Genomic DNA, 17613 nt, shown 5'->3' on the forward strand with positions numbered 1-17613 from the left:
TAGCTCTGACCCTGGGACCAGGGTGGCTGGGCTTAGCACGCAAGGAGGATGGGGTGGGGGTGGGGTGGCAGGGTGGGGGGGTCAGGAGGTCATCACGGGCAAGTAGGAACCCACTGCCTTGTAGTGGAAAGTGGGGGGCTTCAGACACTCATGGCGTTCTGGTGGGCACAAAAATGGGGGTCTCTGTGCTCTGGGGTGGGCTCCATACTCTTTCTTCTGGGGGTCCCTGTGTTCTGGGATGGGGCACCAGGCCCTTTCTCCTGGTATAAAATGGGGGTCCTCTGTGCCCTGGGTGGAACCCTAATACCCTCTCTCCTGGCTGCCTTGGGGGCTTCTCTCTCAAGTGGGGGGCTTCTCAGTGTCCCCAGCCCTCCCCCCTTTACAAGGCTTCCTGGAGAAGCAGGCATCCCCCCCTCCCAGGCCGCCCCCTTCCCTTTCCCTCCCCTCGCTCTAGGGAAGGGGGTGTGGCCGCATGGGAGGCCTGTATAAAGGTGGCTTCTCCCAGCTCCCTCTGAAGGTGACAGTTCCTCAGGATTTTCCTTGGCCATCGCTGGGGGTACCCCTGGCACCAGAGACGGGTGCCCACAGCTCAGCGCCTCCTCATAGCCATTGGTGAGTGTGGCAGCGGCGGGGTGGGGGGGGGGCTTTCCTGTGCTCCTCCCTTTCTAGTCCCTGGAATTTCTGGGTACCTTTATGCTTCCTTAGGGTAGCCTACTCACTGAACTAGCAACTCTTAAAGAAGAAGAAAGAGAAAGAAAAGAGAAAAAGCCTGGGAGCCTCTTTAGCAGACAGAGCCCAATGGGGAAACTGAGGCCAGAGGAAGAACAGAATGTGCCCAACATTACATATAGCTCTACTTATAGAAGCCCCACAGCCAGTCTTGGGGTGCAGGCCCCAGCTCCAACCCTTAGACACTCAGCGCTCCCTATCATAGAAGACAGGGAAGGGGGTACATCCTCTCCCTCAGGCTGATGGGGGAGGGATAGCCCTGAGTGCTCAAGGTAGCTGGAGGATGGGCCAGGTTCTTACTAGCTGTATTCTTCCTCTCTCTCTCTCCTTCCTTTTTTTTTTCCTTTTTTCCAGTCCTGGGACTTGATCTCAGGGCCTGAGCACTGTCCTTGAGGTTTCTCAAGGTTAGAATTCTCTACCACTTGAGCCACAGCACCACTTCCAGCTTTTACTGTGTATGTGGTACCAAGAAATGGAACCCAGGGCTTCAAGCATGCTAGGCAAGCGCTCTACCACTAGGCCATACTCCTGGTCGAGCTGTATTCTTTGTATCTAAAAGCTGCTCTTTGCCTAGCATGCACAAAGCCCTGGGTTCGATTCCTTGGTACCATATACACAGAAAAAGCCAGAAGTAGTGGTTCAACTGGTAGAACACTTGAGAAATCTCAAGGACAGTGCCAAGGCCCTGAGTTCAAGCCCCAGGATTGGTGAAAGGAAGAAAGAAAGAGAAAAAAGAAATTGAGCTGAACACAAAGCCTAGACTGGAGTTCTTTTTTGGGGGGGGGTAGAGTTATGGTGGGGAGAAGGAAAGTCCTGTAGCTTGAACTCAGGACCTGGATTCTGTCCCTGAGTTCCTTTTGCTCAAGGCTGGTGCTCTGCCACTTGAGCTGCAGCTCTGCTCCCAGCTTTTTTGGGTAGCAGTTCATTGGAGATTAAGAGTCTCACAGATTTTCCTGCCCGGGCTGGCTTCAAACTTCGATCCTCAGATTGCAGCCTCCTGAGTTGACAGGCGTGAGCCACCACGCCCCGCCGGGCTGGAAGGTTTCTTTGAATAGCAGGCTGGCACTTTAGCACCCCCTGCCCAGTCTACAAGTCATCGACTGACGTTTTCTTCTTGCTATTTCTCAGCAGCCAGCACCAGCAATCTCCACGACCATGCTTTCTGCGTGCGGTTCCCTGGTCCCCACCTCAGCCTCTGGGCTGCTTCTGGCAGCCACTATCTTCTGCTTGATCTTCTGGCTGGTCAAGATTTCCAGATCCCAGGTCCCCAAAGGCCTGAAGAGTCCCCCGGGGCCCTGGGGGTGGCCCCTGATCGGGCACGTGCTGTCCCTGGGGAAGAATCCCCACCTGTCACTGGCCAGGCTGAGCCAGCAGTATGGCGACGTCCTGGAGATTCGCCTGGGCTCCACGCCCGTGGTGGTGCTGAGCGGCCTGGACACCATCCGCCAGGCCCTGGTGAAGCAAGGCGACGATTTCAAGGGCCGACCCGACCTGTACAGCTTTACCCTCATCAATGACGGTCAAAGCCTGACCTTCAACCCGGACTGTGGCCCCGAGTGGGCCGCCCGGCGGCGCCTGGCTCAGCACGCCCTGAAGAGCTTCTCCATGGCCGCCCACCCCACGTCAGGGTCTTCCTGCTACCTGGAAGAGCACGTGAGCCAGGAGGCCAAGTTCCTCATCGACAAGTTCCAGGAGCTGATGGTGGAAGCCGGGCACTTTGACGCCTTCAGGTACGTGGTGGTGTCGGTGGCCAATGTCATTTGCGCCATGTGCTTTGGCCGACGCTATGACCATGACAATGAGATGCTGCTAAGTCTGGTGAACGTGACAAATGAATTTGGGGAGGTGACGGCGTCTGGAAACCTCGCCGACTTCATCCCTATCCTCCGTTACCTGCCCAACCCGGCCCTGCGTGTCTTCAAGGAGCTGAACAGGAAGTTCCAGCACTTTATGCAAACAATGTACCAGGAACACTACAGAACTTTCCAGAAGGTAGAGACTGGCGGTCCCCGGGAGAGCCAGGGTCCCAGAGACAAGCTTGAAGTCAGCAGCGGAGTGACAGCCTTTTTTTTTGGGGGGGGGGGAGGTAGTCAGTCCTGGGGTTTGAACTCAGGGTCTGGGCGCTGTCCCTGAGTTCTTCAGCTCAAGGCTGGTGCCCTATCACATTGAGCCACAGTGCCACTTCTGGTTTTCTGGTGGTGTATTAGAGATAGAGGCTCATGGACTTTCCTGCCTGAGCTGGCTTTGAACTGTGATCCTCAGATCTCAGCCTCCTGACAGGCGCCCAGTGAGTGTGACTTCCCCCTCCCCCCCAAAAAAACCAGGGCTACATCCGGGACATCACAGACAGCCTCATCCAGCACTGTCAGGACAGGAAGCTGGATGAAAATGCCAATATTGAGCTGGCAGATGAGAAAATCATGCCGATCATTTTGGACCTCTTTGGGGCAGGTTTGTGCCTTCCCTGCGTGCTCTTCCTGTGTCTGACCTTGGCGCACACGTCATATCTCCCTTTTAATTAATTTTTTTCCCCTCTCCTGGCTTAGGATTTGACACCGTCACAACTGCCATCTCCTGGTGCCTCACGTACTTGGTGACGAACCCAGGAGTGCAGAGAAAGATCCAGAAGGAGCTGGGTAAGTGGTGGCTTGCATACAGCACCCCAGGCAGGGGAACGCCCACCAAAGCAGGGCCACCCCTTAGCCCTCTGTGTGGGCCTGTGTGATCTACAGACGCCGTGGTGGGCAGGGAGAGGCTTCCCCGGCTCTCTGACAGACCCCAGCTGCCCTACCTGGAGGCCTGCATCCTGGAGGTGTTCAGACACAGCTCCTTTGTCCCCTTCACCATCCCACACAGGTAAGGCCTCCTGTACTCCCGTGCTGTCATGAGTGGGGGATGGTGGGGCTCGCTGTAACCCAAGCACCTAACCCAGCTTCCTTTCTCCCTAGCACCACCAAGCACACAAGTCTGAATGGCTTTTATATCCCCAAGGGCCGATGCGTCTTTGTAAATCAATGGCAGGTCAACCACGACCAGTAAGTTGGAAACTTCCAGATCTTCTTCCCTGTCCTTCAAGGGAAAGGGAGCAACCTAATTTTTTTTTTTTTAGGGGTGCTGGTTCTGGGACTTGAACTCAGGGCTGAGCATAGTCTTTGGGCTTTCTCAAGGCTAGAGCTCAACCACTTGAGCCACAGCACCACCTCCAGCTTTTTTTTTTTTCTATGTACATGGTACTGAGGAATAGAACCCGGGTCTTTGTATATGCTAGACAAGCACTCTACAACTAGGCCACACTCCTGTTGCTTCCCCCACTGCCCTGGGCTGGCTTTGAACCTTGATGCTCAGATCTCGGCCTTCTGGATAGCTGGTACAACCACCAAGCGGCTGGTGTGTTCCCTCGAGGTTCTGGGGTCTCAGAGCTGCTATTTCCCCCTGCCTCCCTCTGGTTGCAGGAAGCTGTGGGGTGACCCATCTGAGTTCAGGCCGGAGCGGTTCCTTACCCCCCAGGGCACTGTGGACAAGGTCCTTGGTGACAAGGTCATGCTCTTCGGCCTGGGCAAACGAAGGTGCCTTGGGGAGGTCGTCGGCCGCCTGGAGGTCTTCCTCTTCCTGGCCATCCTGCTCCAACAGGTGGAGTTCAGCGTGTCACCTGGCAAGAAGGTGGACATGACCCCTATCTACGGGCTGACCATGAAGCACCCTCGGTTCGAGCATTTCCAAATACAGCTGCGCTCTTCAGGGCCTGGGAGCCCCGACGCTTAGACTCTCGTCCACCTAGCTGGGCTGGGCTGTCCAGGAGACGGGTTCAGATTCGTTTAATTTCAGCCTGATCCTGACACATACCCCTCTGCAAACTGAACACAGAGTGAACAGAGCAGACATTCCCCGACCACCCCCCACCCACCCAAGCCCTGCCTTTGTAAGGTCCCTGGTTCCTGCTTAGGAAGGTGTGAGGACCAGGGTCCTAGGTCCAAGGCCAGAATGAAGCAGTAGTTCATATAAAATGTCTTTATGGGGCCAGGAGCATGGCCTAGTGGTAGAGTGCTTGTCTAGCACACACAAAGCCCGGGGTTTGATTCCTCTGTGCCACATTCACAGAAAAAGCTAGAAGTGGTGCTGTGGCTCCAAAGATAGGGCATTAGCTTTGAGAAAGCTCCAGGACCGAATCCAAGCCCTGAGTTCAAGTTCTAGGACTGACAAAGAAAAAAGAAAAAAAGAAAAGAAAAGGGGATAGGAGTGTGGCCTAGTGGTAGAGTGGTTGCCTGGCATGCATGAAGCCCTGGGTTTGATTCCCTGATACCACCTACGCAGAAAAAGCCAGATGTGGCACTGTGGCTCAAGTGGTAGAGCTCTAGTATTGAGAACACTCAAGGACAGTATATAGGCTCGGAGTGTAAGCCCCAGGACTGATTAAATAAAAAGAAAAAGGAAAGAAAAAAAGAAAAGACATGTTCAGGAAACATTTACATGAGTTGAATAAAAACACTTTGGAAACTGTACGAAAACTGGAATATTTGAGTTTTAAATGAAGTCATGGCTTGTGTGGGTCCTTTCTTGGGTGGGGCTTAGAGGTGTCAATCAAGAGGTGAGGTCCTGGGGCCGGGAGTGTGGCCTAGTGGTAGAGAGCCTGCCTAGCGTGCACGGAGACCCGGGTTCGAGTCCTCAGTGCCACATACCGAGCCGGAAATGGCTCCAGCCTTGAGGAAGTCCAAGGACAGCGCTCAGGCCCCGACTGGCCAAAAGAACAGGAAAGAAAAGGAGGAAGGGCTGGCAGGGGCTTCAGAGGACAGGCGCGTCACCTCGCTGCCGTCCGATCAGCCTCAGATCTGTACGCCCCGGCCCTGGGGTCAGTGCCTCCCGGTCACCGCTCTCAGCAAGGATCAGGGCAGGGCTGAGCCCGGCCTCCCCTGCCCAGCTCCGGAGGGAACCTCTGCTCTGCTGCGCTTCGGGCTGGGGACACTGGCACAGACAGGTGAGACGTGATCTGAGGCGAAGCACAGAGAGCTGACAAGGGTACGGACCGAGCGCGGCTCTCTGGGCCCGGGCGCTGTCCCCGAGGGGCTGTTTGTTTGGGTCGAGGCCTGGCGCTCCACCACCTGGACCACGGCTCCACGTCTGGCTTTTTGCTGGTTCCTTGGAAATAAAGAGCCTCGTGGACTTTCCCGCCCCGGGGCTGGCTTTGAACTGTGTTCCTCAAACCTCAGCCTCCGGAGTCGCTGGGATCAAGGCCTGAGCCACCGGATTTGCAGGAGGGGAGGCTTTGGGGAACGGGACCCACTGCGCAGACTCCACGGGGCCAGGGCTGGACCCGGAGACGCCCGCGGTCCCGGTGGGCTTCCGGCCCTCGCCCGCCTCTCCAACGTCCTGCGCGCCCCGCCCACCTCCACCCGACCGCCCCGCCCCGGCAGAAAGCCCCGCCCCCGCCCCGCCCCGCTCGCCTCGGGCCCCGCCCCCACGGCAGCCCCGCCCCTCCACAGTAGCCCCGCCCCCACGCCGCCGCTGGCCGCGCGCCCCGCCCCCGGCTTCGCGGCGGAAGTGACCTCAGACGGCGAGTGCGGCGGCGTGGGGCGCGGGGGCGTTTCCGGCGGCGGCGTCCGTGGGGTAGGTGCGGAGAGCCCCCTCGCTGGGTGTTTTCGCGCGGCGGGGTCGGCAGGGTGAGGTGCGCCGGGGGGACCCTCGGCCTGCGGCGCCGAGCCGGCGTCGGGGGCCCTCGCGGGCCGGGCTTCCGGGCGCCCGCGGGCTCGCGGGCAGCCGCCCGGGGGTTCCGGGCCCGGTGGGCCTGCGTGGAGCTGGGGCCTCGGGGCGCAGGGGGCGGGGCCCGGGCCAGTGACGCCGCTCCGTGCCTCAGTTTCCCCGCGTAGCAGGGCTTGAACTCGGCATGGTTCCCTTGCTTGGTGTTTTTTCTTTCGTTCGAAGCTGGCGCCCCGCCACTTGGGCCACAGCTCCATTTCCAGCCCTTTCCTCCGCCCCCTCCCTTTTCTCGCTAGAGTCCGTCGGGTTTTCCCGTCCCGGTTGTCATCCCATCTCCCCCCCAGGATCTCAGCCTCCCGAGTAGCCAGGGTTCCAGGCGTGAGCTCTCAGTGATGCGTAGTGCCAGCCGCATGTGCGTGCCTGGGGTAGACGAGAGGGGTGCAGTGGGGTGTGCGGGGGGGGGGGCTGGCTGATAAATGACCTGCCTGGGCGCAGCTGTAGGATCCCGGGACCCTCCTTTAATTCATGCTTAACAAGTCTGCGATTGATGAGTACTTACTGCAGATGCAGGAACTGGGGCTGGGAGTGGTGGCCTAGTGGTAGAATGCTTGCCTAGCATGTACAAATCCTGGAGTTCAATTCCTCAGTACCACATTCAGTAAAAGCCAGAAGGGGCGCTGTGGCTCAAGTGGTAGAGTGCTAGCCTTGAGCAAAAGAAGTTCAGGGACTGTGCCCAGAACCTGAGTTCAAGCCCCAGGACTGGCAGAAAAAAAGAAAAAGAGGCCAGGAGTTTGGCCTAGTGGTAAGAGTTTGCCTAGCACCCAGGTTCAATTCCTTGGTGCCACATACATAGAAGAAAACCCCAAGTGGTGCTGTGGCTCAAGTGGTACAGCACTAAGCCTTGAGAAAGCCCAAGAACAGTGCTCAGGCCCTGAGTTCCTGGGCTCAAGCCCTAGTCCTGGCAGAGAGAGAGAGAGAGAAGAAATGAAAAACTAGAGTTGTGGCTCAAGTGGTGGAGCACTAGGTCCTGGACTGCATACATACACACAGCCAGGCATTGATGGCTCACACACCTTGGTTTGTAGGCAATAGATCATGTCTGCAGTTGAAGCCCTCTGATATTTTCTGCTTTTCTTTCTTAGCAGTGAACCTGGAGCTTGAGTTTGGTGCTATCCCTGAACTTTTTCTGTTTATGTGGTATCAAGGAATCAAATCCATGGCTTTGTGCATGCTAGATGAGCATTCTACCACTAGGCCACATTTCTGGCTCTTAGCATACTTTTTTTTTGGCCAGTCTTGGGGCTTGAGCTCAGAGCCTGAGCACTGTCCTTGGGCTTTCTCAAGGCTAGAGCTCTACCACATGAAGCTCAGCACCACTTCTAGCTTTTTTCTATGTATGTAGAACCAAGGAATTGAACCTGGGTCTTCATGGATGCTAGGCAAGTACACTACCACTAGGACAAACTCCTGGCCCTGTCTATTTTTGGTGCTGGTCTTGGGGCTTGAACTCAGGACTAGAGTGCTGTTCCTGAGCTTTTTGTTTTTTGTTTTTTTTTTAAACCAGTCCTGGGTCTTGAACTCGGGGCCTGAGTATTGTCCTTGGGCTTTCTCAGTTGAGACTAGAGCTCTACCACTTAAGCCACAGCACCACTTTGGTTCTTTCTATGTATGTGGTACTGAGGAATCAAACCTGGGTCTTCATGTATGCTAGTCAAGCACTCTACCACCAGGCTACGTTCCCAGCCCCTGTCACTGAGTTTTGTTGCTCAAGGCTAATGCTCTGCTACTTGACCCACAGCTCCACTGCCAATGTTTTGGTGGTTAATTGGAGATGAGTCTCTTGGACCTCCCTTCTGAACTGGCTTCAAAATGTGATCCTCAGATCTCAGTCTCCTAAGTACCTACGATAACAGATGGGACCCCCAGTGCCCGGCAGCTGAGTCTTGTAGTTTTATCTGCTCAGCTGGCTTCAAACTGTGATCCTTAGATTTCAGTCTTTTGAGTAGCTAGGATATAGCCAGCCACCGGCTCTTTGAAAGCATTTTGATAACAGGTTTCTTGAAATACATGTAGGTTATAGTCTCAGTAGTGAAGTGCTCTCTGGTCAATATTTAGTGCATGGACTTTAATGATCTTTGGCCATGTGAAGTAATATTAACACGCATATTTTTGCTGAAGAATTTTTATGGTTTTTATGCTTCCTAACCAATGATGTGCAGGAGTTGGTCTAGAACCGGATGTAGTATATGTTAATTTAATCAGGGATGTGTCTGCTCCCCAAGGTGTCGAGAGTGGTTTCCTGTCCTCACTGCGGCTTCATGGGAACCATGGCTACCGACTGGCTGGGCAGTATCGTGTCCATCAACTGTGGGGACAGCTTGGGTGTCTATCAGGGCAGAGTGTCGGCGGTAGATCAGGTCAGCCAGACCATTTCCCTCACCAGGCCTTTCCACAACGGAGTGAAGTGTCTGGTACCAGAGGTCACCTTCAGGTGAGTCCCCACGGAGTCCCCCCACCCAGCGGGGCGCCCGGGCTGTGTGGTGGGGCTGGTTTGTCTGGGTGAGCTCCAGAGGTGCAGGAGTGGGAGCCCGGCTGCTGTCCTCTGCAGACAGCTGGCACGGACATTAAATCCGCCGGTCAACCCCTTTCTGTTGAGGAGCCGGGATGTCCTCACACTTGACTTGATGTCCTCACACTCCTCTCTGACTGGCACACATCCTTATGTTACTTAATTCCAGCAGGACCTTTGTGTTCCGATTTGTGTTCTTTGATCTAGGTTTTGCCCGCCCTTCCCTCCCTCCCTGTCAGTCCTGGGGCGTGACCTTAGGGTCTGGGCACTGTCCCTGAGCTGCTTTTGCTCAAGGCTAGCATTGCACCACTTGAACCACAGAGCCACTTTGAGTCAAAACAAAACAAAACAAAAAAACAGAAGCGAGGGCAGGAGTTTGGCCTAGTGGTAGAGTGCTCACCTAGCACGCAGAGACCTGGGTTTGATTCCTCGGTACCGCATATATAGAAAAAAGCCGGAAGTGATGCTGTGGCTTAAGTAGTAGGGGTCTAGCCTTGCGAAAGCCTAAGGATAGTGCTCATGCCCTGAGCTCAAGCCCAGGACTGGCCATCTGAAAGGGGTACAGTGACTGTAATGAACAGCAGACTCGAAAAAGAAATCCATGCTGAGAATTGAATGTTGGTGTCTTCGTGCTCTGCTGCCTTTCCTGGTTTTGCATCTGGTGTCGCTGAAATGCTGTCTGCTAAGGGGTGGTCATTTGCCATTGGACACAGTTTCTCTACCACTATTTTGAGGCTTGGATTCTTTTGTGTATTTTAGGGCAGGTGACATTACAGAATTAAAAATTTTGGAGATACCAGGTCCTGGAGACAACCAGCATTTTGGGGACCTTCATCCGACAGAATCCGGTCTCTCTGGTGTTGGATACCAAGTGGGTAACAGCCAGAATGGCGCAGGCAAGTTGGTGAAGAAGCCAGCCTCTTCCAGCAGTGCCCCCCAAAGTATCCCCAAGAGGACAGATGCCAGGAGCCAGGATGTGACCGTCTCCCCGCAGCAGCAGTGCTCCCGGAGCTACGTGGACCGGCACGTGGAGTCCCTGAGCCAGGCCAAGAGCTTCCGCCGCCGGCACAACTCATGTGAGCCTCTCCCTGCTTCAGCTCATGTTTCAGGCTGTGCCATCCTTCCCCACTAGTACGCCAGTTACAAAGGTCACAACAAGCCGGGCCAGTGGCTCACGCCTGTTAATCCTCGTTCCTCAGGAGGCTGAGATCTGGGGATTGCAGTTTGAAGCCAGCCAGGTAGGAAAGTCCATGACTCATCTCTGAAACCACCAGGAGGCTACTCAGAAAAGGCCGGAAGTGGTGCTGAGGCTCCAGTGGTAGAGCTCTAGCCTTGAGAAAGTCCAAGCACAGTGCTCAGGCCCTGAGCTCAAGCCCAGGACTGGCAAAAAAAACAAAAAAACAAGTACAGGATAGCGTGGGTCTGTCACTGCAGGGCCCAGCCTCAGGATGTCGGGCTGTGGAGGTGTGTGGCATGCCCGGCCTCTCCCCTTGCTCAGGACACATCAGTGATCTTGGGTTAATTGACTTATTGTTTAAACCTAACCCGCGGTGCTCGAGCCTCTTGCGCTGTTCCCTGACCCCTGTCCTCCAGAGAGCAAGCACCTGGGGAGGCGTGGGCTTGCATTCCATGTCCTGTGTTTCCTTCTCCATAGCCCGCAAGGTGGCACGCCTCTGTCACAATGCATGCCGAGTGCTGTGTGCTGTCATGGACCATGGGGGTCTGCCAGGACCCGCCGGGCTTGGTGGTGGATTCGCTTGCATGCTCATCAGGAAGCAGGACAGACTGACTTCTGTGCTCCTTAAATGCATAGGATGGAGCTTTGAAAAATTGTCAGGGGGCCGGGAGTTTGGCCTAGTGGTAGAGTGCTTGCCTAGCATGCACGAAGACCCGGGTTCAATTCCTCCGTACCCCACATACATAGCAAAAAGCCAGAAGTGGCTCAAGTGGTAGAGCTCTAGCCTTGAGAAAGCCCAAGGACAGTGCTCAAGCCCTGAGCCCAAGCCCACGACTGGCAAAAAAAAAAAAAAAAAATTGTCAGTCAGTTGAAGGGAGCAGGGGGAGTGATGGAGGAGGTGACAGTGCTGAGAATGCATTGTAAATACACGGAGAGGTAACTGAATTTCCCCCAGAGCTGATGGCAGCTCCTGAAAAACCAGTGGGAAGGGAAAAAGCCACTGCTAGCTGGGCGTGGCTCAAATGGTAAAGCATTCAAAGTTCAAAACCCAATACCACCTGCCAGAGACTGGTGACTTTGAATTGTAATCCTAGCTGCTCAGGACATCTGAGGATCACGCTTCAAAGCCAGCCCAGGCAGCAAAGTCTGTGAACTGGGGCTCAAGTGGTGGAGTGCTAGCCTTGGGTGAAAAAGTAAAGTATTGACACCCCCCAAAAAAAAGAAAAGCCAGTGGGACCGTGGCCAGGTACGGTTACAGATGCCCAGCTACTCGGGAGGCTGAGATTGGGAGGATCACAGTGTCAGGCCAGCCCAGCTGGTCTTGAGTCTCTTGCCATGGAGGAAGCTGGGCATGGCGGTGCATGCCCTGCCACCCAGCTCTAACCGGAAGGAGAATTGTAGTCCGGGCATGGACCCTGTTTCAAAATAGCCAGTGCAGAAGAGGACTGGAGGAGTGGCCATCCCTGTCGGTGCCACCCCAGAGCCAGAAAAGAACCGAGATCACTGCACGAGGGCAAAGCAGGTTTGTGAAATTCCAGTCAGAGGTAATGGTGGTGCTGTGGCAGCTGAGAGGTGGCCGCTCTGAGGCCCCGTGACGGAGACCTGTGCCTGGAGTCGCTGACTGGGGCTGCACATGAGAGGTGCGGCGGCGGCAGGCGGAGTGTGCTGGTGTAGCGGGTTCTGCGCACAGCCTTGTTGGGTTGCATGGAGACATGGAGTGGTGGGCACCTTGGCCTTCGTGGCGGACGGGGCAGTGTCAGTACGTCCAGCTTTGGGCTTCCCCATCTGACGTCACGTTGTGTTCTGCCTGGTTGCCTGGCCTTCCTGACTTGGTTGCTCTGGATGTGCTTCTCTTGTTTCCCGGGCAAGTGCCATGTGCACAGGCGCCTTCCAGAGGCCTGGGGTTGGGCCCGGCTGCATGGGGCCTGTGTGCAGTGTGCCCAGTTGTGTGCAGAGTGCAGGACAGAGGTCTCCTGCGTGTGGCAAAATCCAGTGATTGAGCACGTGAAGTTTGCACAATGGGCTGTTACAGGGGTCCTAGCGAAGGCCTCTGTACCAGAGGCTGCCAGGAGGTGGCACAGGAAGGTGGCCAGCCCCACCTGTGGCGGCGTGCTGGCTCTGTGTTGTGCCCGGAGCCCACCCAGGGCTCCAGCGTGTGTGTATATGTGTGTGCACGCGCCTGTGCAGGTTTTAGAAGTGCTTCCCTTTCCACGATGGTGGCCGAAGGTCCTGGTTTTCCACTTGTGTCAGGACTGACCCTCCCTGTCGTCCTCCAGGGTCGTCCAGTAGCCGGCACCCGAGCCAGGCCACACCAAAGAAAAGTGGCCTGAAGAACGGCCAGATGAAGAGCAAGGACGACGAGTGCTTCGGGGACGACATCGACGAGATCCCCGACACGGACTTTGACTTCGAGGGGAACCTGGCGCTCTTCGACAAAGCAGCCGTGTTCGAGGAGATCGACACGCACGAGAGGCGTGGGGGCGCCCGTTCCCGGGGTGCCCCCAGTGAGAGGCCCGCCCGCTACCGGCACGACGAGAACATCCTGGAAGCCGAGCCCATCGTCTACCGCCGCATCACCGTGCCGCACAACGGGAGCAAGGAGTTCTGCACCGGTGAGACTCGGCTGGGGGCTGTGTGGGCTTACCTCATGCCAGTCCTGGGGCTCGGACGGACGGACGGACTCGCGGGTCGGGTGTGTGGGGAGCATGGACTCCTCAGGTCCGGTCATGGGATCGGTTCTGGTGCAGGTTTTTTTTCTGGTTGCAGACGATGACAAACTGAGGCTCACTCAGCTGCCCCCACCCTCGTCCTGGTCTCCTGGAGACCTCGCCCGGTGGCCAGGTGTTTGGCTGTTAAGAGTCACCAGGCCACAAGGCAGTGTGTTGGTAGTTATGGAGGTCTGCACTCAGCGTGTGTCCACCTTAGGCCAGAGCTCGGGCTGCGCGCTCTCCCTGAGCTTTTTTGTGTCCAGGCCAGTGCCCTGCCACTTGAGCCACACCTCCCCTCCTGGCTTTTTGATAATTCGTTGGAGATAGAGTTTCCTGGATTTTCCTGCCTGGGCTGGCTTCAAACCGTGATCCTCAGGTGTCAGTCACCTGAGTAGCTGGAGTGACCCATGGCAGCCCCGGTGCTCAGCTCAGCCTGGACTGCCGTCCTCCTATTTCTACTTGGCTTTTTCAGCCGGGATGACGGCATACACGACTGTGTCCACTGAGCTCAGGTCTCGCGCACTTCTGACCGCGTGAACCTGCGGTGAACCTGCAGTGTGATCCTCTTGCTCTCGGGCTTCTGAGTAGTCGGGACCACAGGCGTGAGCCGTGTCTGGCTCCTGGTAGAAGTTCTTTGCTCATGGGACTCCTTTCCTGTAATGGCTGCCAGCACCACAGTGACAACACATGCCGGTCTTGGTCCTTGGCCCCCGGGTGTGGCCTGTGACACCTCCTCAGGCAGGGCCGGGAGGCCCCACAGTCTTGGGCCACGTGGTTCCTGCTGTGGAGAGACCAAGCCCCCTTCTGCATTGCTGGAAGTCCATGCTGGCGAGGGACTGCTCTCGTGCGTGGCGTGTGTTTCTCCCCAGCCTCGGGCGGTTACAACAGAAGACAGAACCCCAGCTCCTCAGGAGGTGAGAGTTGAGGATTGTGGTTCAAAGCCAGCCCGGGTAGGAAAATCCATGAGGTTCTTAACTCCATGTACAAAAAGCTGGACGTGGCATTGTGGCTCAAATGTCATTTTTCCCTTTTTGTCATGAGGCCCCGAGGCCGGAGCAGGCAAGGCTTTCTTGGCTGCTGTGGGTGCAGCCCGGCGGAGCTGGGTGTGCTGTGGTCGGGTCTCCTCCTCTGGAAGTGGCCGGCGGAGGTGGCTCTGTGTGGCCGCTGCCACATGGTTGCCTTAGTGCAGGGTGAAATGGATCTCTGGAAAGCCTCAGGTCCTTGGACAGGGCGGCTGTTGGCGTGGTCATAGGCTGCAGGGGTCTACCATCAACCCAACGCCCCTGCCCCGTACGTCCCGAATTGAGCTAGCGCCAGGATCCAGCCTTGTCACAGATGTGTGTGTGCATTCTGCACTGTGTGTGTGTCCCCAGTGCGTGAGTACAGCGTACTCAGTGTATGTGAATGCTGTGCCCTTGACACTTGCTGTAGAGAATGGGGAGGCTGCAGAGAAGAATTTTTGCACATTATTTAGAAAATTCCAAAGGCAGTGTGTCCATACGACACTGACACTGAGATGTGGAGGGGGCTGAGGCGTGGGTGTTGGTGCAGGCTGGCGCAGTGGAGTGCGGGGCTACTATGTTCCAAGCTATGAATTCAGCCTCGAGCACTGCAGGAAAGTGAGACTCCATTTCCAGTTAGCCAGCGAAAAGTTGGACTGGAGGCATGGTTCAGCGGGTAGAGCAAGCAGGTAGAGCAGAGCAAGCAGGCTGAGCCTGGCAAAGCCCCTGACTCCAAGCCCAGTGCCGGCACCGAGATTGTGCATGCTGGAGGCCCAGCGTGGTTGCGCGGGCGTGCGCAGGCTGAGTGTGCGGGCCAGGAACGTGGGATGGCTCCGGCTGTTGATGGCCGTGGCAGGTCACAGCGTCGGCTGAGGAAGTCCAGCTGCTGCTGTGGGAGTTCCATAGTATGGGGAGCCCTGTCCCCCAGCCACTCACGGCCACTGCCCAAAACCATCACGGCGACCATTGTGGCTCCCGCCCGTCAGCCTGCGTGGTCACTGGTGCGCATGTCATGATTCTGCCAGCCGGTGCCAGCGGCTCTGCCTGCAGTCTGGCCACAGATGAGATGAGGCCTGGAGAGGCATGCGTGATGATCTGTGGTGTGGGGACAGGAGCGGGGCTGCTGCACGTGTTCAGGGGACGGCGTTGGGGTCCTGGTGTTCACAGCTCCGTGGCATGGCATGATCCGTGGGGCTGCTGCACGCTCACGCCTGCTCTTGCCCCCAGACTCGGGCCTGGTGGTGCCCAGCGTCTCGTACGAGCTGCACAAGAAGCTGCTGTCGGTGGCCGAGAAGCACGGGCTGACGCTGGAGCGGAGGCTGGAGATGACGGGGGTGTGTGCCAGCCAGATGGCGCTCACCCTCCTCGGGGGCCCCAACAGGTGAGCCGGGCTCAGCCCCCCCTCGTGGGGCAGGGATCAGGTGGGAATCCTGAAGTGGCCCTGGGTGGCCCCGCCTCAGGCTGGTGTTCTACCACTTGAGCCATAGCTCTGCTGCTGGCTTTTCGTTGGTTTACGGGAGATAATCGTGGAGCAGGCGCTGTCATCCTGGCTCGCTAGGAGGCTCAGGTCTGATGATTGTTCAAAGCCAGCTGTGGCAAGAAACGCTGAGACTCAGAGCGGAAGCGGTGCTATGGCTCAAGTGGTAGACCATTGGCTTGGAGCAAAAGGCCCAGAGTTCAAACCCCAGGACCCACACAAAAGAAGTCTCATGGACTTTTCTGCCCAGGCTGGCTTTGACCCTTCACCCTCAGATCTCAGCCTCCTGAGTAGCTGGGGTTACAGGCGGGACCCTCCAGGGTCAGGTCAGTCACTCCCTCCGCCCCCCGGTCAAGGTTGAATCCTAAGAATGTGCACCAGAGGCCGGCGGTGGCTGTGCTGTGTGGGCCGCATGTGAAGGGCGCTCAGGGCATCAGCTGCGGGCGCCACCTCGCCAACCACGACGTGCAGGTCATCCTCTTCCTGCCCAACTTCGTCAAGATGCTGGAGCCCATCACCAACGAGCTGTCCCTCTTCAGCAAGACCCAAGGTCAGCAGGTGTCCAGCCTCAAAGGTGAGCACGGCGGCTGGAGCCCATGCTTCCTGGTTAGTTTGGGGGTCGGTGGCGCCCCTGGTGGTGACGAGCAGATGGGCTTGCCTCCCTGGCCTCGCCTCCCGGAGCCTCACCTTCCCCATGCCTTTGGAGTCAGATGCCGCTTTCTGTGGCGCCTGCACTGGCGGGGACAGGAGACAGGCTGCTCACGGGGTTTGTGGGGTTCAGGTCTGGGCTGGAGAAGCTGGGAGGCCCACGGGAGTCACTGGAGGCTGGTCTTGACCCGTGTGCCCGGGAACGCTCTGCTCTGGCCACTTTGCCACGCTTTCTTTGCATCCCCAGATCTGCCTACCAGCCCCGTGGACCTGGTCATCAACTGCCTGGACTGCCCCGAGAACGCCTTCCTGCGGGACCAGCCCTGGTACAAGGCCGCGGTGGCCTGGGCCAACCAGAACCGGGCGCCGGTGCTGAGCATCGACCCGCCGGTGCACGAGCTGGAGCAGGGCATCGACGCCAAGTGGTCGCTGGCGCTGGGGCTGCCGCTGCCCCTGGGCGAGCGCGCCGGCCGCGTCTACCTGTGCGACATTGGCATCCCGCAGCAGGTGTTCCAGGAGGCGGGCATCAGCTACCACTCACCCTTCGGCTGCAAGTTCGTCATCCCGCTGCACTCTGCCTAGGGCCTGTGCCACTACGTCCTGCGCCCACAGGACTTTGTTTACAGAACAGGCAGCTCGACGGTTTCAGGTTTACAGCCCTGGGCTACTCGGCCGTGGCTCTGCCAGCCCCTCCTTGAACTATGGGCACCTGACTGGCTCCCAGAGGGTGCCACCCTGGCCCCGCCGCCCTCCCACCCTCCTCAGCTCTGGGGGACTGGGTGTCCTTTTCTGCGTGTTCATTCACCAAGTCAGGGGGCGTGGTGTGTTCGCCTGCAATTTCCGCTGGGCTGGGCCCAGACCCTCGGGGTGCAGCGCTTACAGCAGTATTGGGGAGACCCTAGGGGAAGCTGGTGGCTTTTGGCCCCTCCAGCCGTGCGCGCCCCCCAGGCTGCTCCGGTTCCTTCACCAGGATTTCACCCGTCCTCACGCAGATGCCAAAAGGAGGCTGGCTCTGCTGAGCTTTCCCGTGGGGTTGGGGAAGCCAAGGGCCCCGGCTCAGCCACACCACAAGCTCTGGCCGGGCCTTGCGAAGGATCTGGGGCTTGTGTTTGAAGCCTTATTCAGGACTCGGGTGCCCTCATGCTGTTCCTACGAAGGGCAGGTGGGCTCGCCAAGGTGTGGGCCTAGGGCAGCCCTGGCACCAGGAGTCTTACAGGAAGCCAGTGAGGCAAGGCCCCATCTCTCTGCACCCCTTCTTTGCTGCTGTGGGTAGCAGGGAAGGCTGCAGGCTCAGGGAAGGCCGCCAGAGCTGGAACCTGCTCCTGCTGGCGGGGAGCTGTCTCCAGGGCTGCTGGCATTTGTGCCCACATTTCCCCTGCCTGCAGATGGCCCCCTGGGGTCTGGGGTCCAGGTCAGGTGGTCAAGCCCTGCACTTGTGCAGCTCTTGGGGGGGGACACTAGTACCCCAATAAAGCTGTGACTGGGCCCCATGGTATATATGTGTGCCTCAGAGGGCCAGTGCCCAGACTCTTGGTGTGGGGAGGCAGATTCTGCCTTGCTGGCCCTGCCCCTGGTTCCCACTTTGCTCTCCACAGGGTGAGTGGAGCTGGTGC

General features: G+C 57.5%; 2 protein-coding genes across 4 annotated transcripts; both read left to right on the forward strand.

The window, feature by feature from the left end:
- Positions 1-523: 523 nt before the first annotated feature.
- LOC150044111 (cytochrome P450 1A1-like) lies at positions 524-5160 on the forward strand. Its single transcript, XM_090321793.1, has 7 exons — positions 524-612; positions 1858-2721; positions 3054-3180; positions 3276-3365; positions 3462-3585; positions 3678-3764; positions 4182-5160. Exons 2-7 carry the CDS (start codon positions 1885-1887, stop codon positions 4489-4491), a joined length of 1575 nt encoding a protein of 524 aa, XP_090177919.1. The 5' UTR covers positions 524-612; positions 1858-1884; the 3' UTR covers positions 4492-5160.
- Positions 5161-6260: 1100 nt separating this feature from the next.
- Edc3 (enhancer of mRNA decapping 3) lies at positions 6261-16677 on the forward strand. Of its 3 annotated transcripts, none has more exons than XM_090321556.1 (6): positions 6261-6330; positions 8703-8911; positions 9749-10065; positions 12443-12778; positions 15103-15256; positions 15709-16677. In XM_090321556.1, exons 2-6 carry the CDS (start codon positions 8739-8741, stop codon positions 16580-16582), a joined length of 1854 nt encoding a protein of 617 aa, XP_090177682.1. In that variant the 5' UTR covers positions 6261-6330; positions 8703-8738; the 3' UTR covers positions 16583-16677. The 3 variants fall into 3 exon arrangements, with proteins under 3 accessions (XP_090177682.1, XP_090177684.1, XP_090177685.1); XM_090321558.1 differs by having other exon boundaries at positions 6328-6383; XM_090321559.1 differs by lacking the exon at positions 6261-6330 and adding an exon at positions 6341-6388.
- Positions 16678-17613: the final 936 nt, after the last annotated feature.

This window comes from Megascapheus bottae, chromosome 30 (assembly GCF_031878675.1).
Source record: "Megascapheus bottae isolate mThoBot1 chromosome 30, mThoBot2.hap1, whole genome shotgun sequence".
Classification (NCBI taxonomy): Eukaryota; Metazoa; Chordata; class Mammalia; order Rodentia; family Geomyidae; genus Megascapheus; species Megascapheus bottae.

What these genes read in the sequence shown, in the direction of transcription:
- LOC150044111 (XM_090321793.1), top strand. Translation starts at nt 1,885, where the DNA reads ATGCTTTCTGCGTGCGGTTCCCTGGTCCCCACCTCAGCCTCTGGGCTG. An exon ending in CCCTTCACCATCCCACACAG is followed by an intron (nt 3,586 to 3,677) that starts GTAAGGCCTCCT and finishes CTTTCTCCCTAG; the next exon opens with CACCACCAAGCACACAAGTC. An exon ending in TGGCAGGTCAACCACGACCA is followed by an intron (nt 3,765 to 4,181) that starts GTAAGTTGGAAA and finishes CTCTGGTTGCAG; the next exon opens with GAAGCTGTGGGGTGACCCAT.
- Edc3 (XM_090321556.1), top strand. Translation starts at nt 8,739, where the DNA reads ATGGGAACCATGGCTACCGACTGGCTGGGCAGTATCGTGTCCATCAAC. An exon ending in GTACCAGAGGTCACCTTCAG is followed by an intron (nt 8,912 to 9,748) that starts GTGAGTCCCCAC and finishes TGTGTATTTTAG; the next exon opens with GGCAGGTGACATTACAGAAT. An exon ending in CCGCCGCCGGCACAACTCAT is followed by an intron (nt 10,066 to 12,442) that starts GTGAGCCTCTCC and finishes GTCGTCCTCCAG; the next exon opens with GGTCGTCCAGTAGCCGGCAC.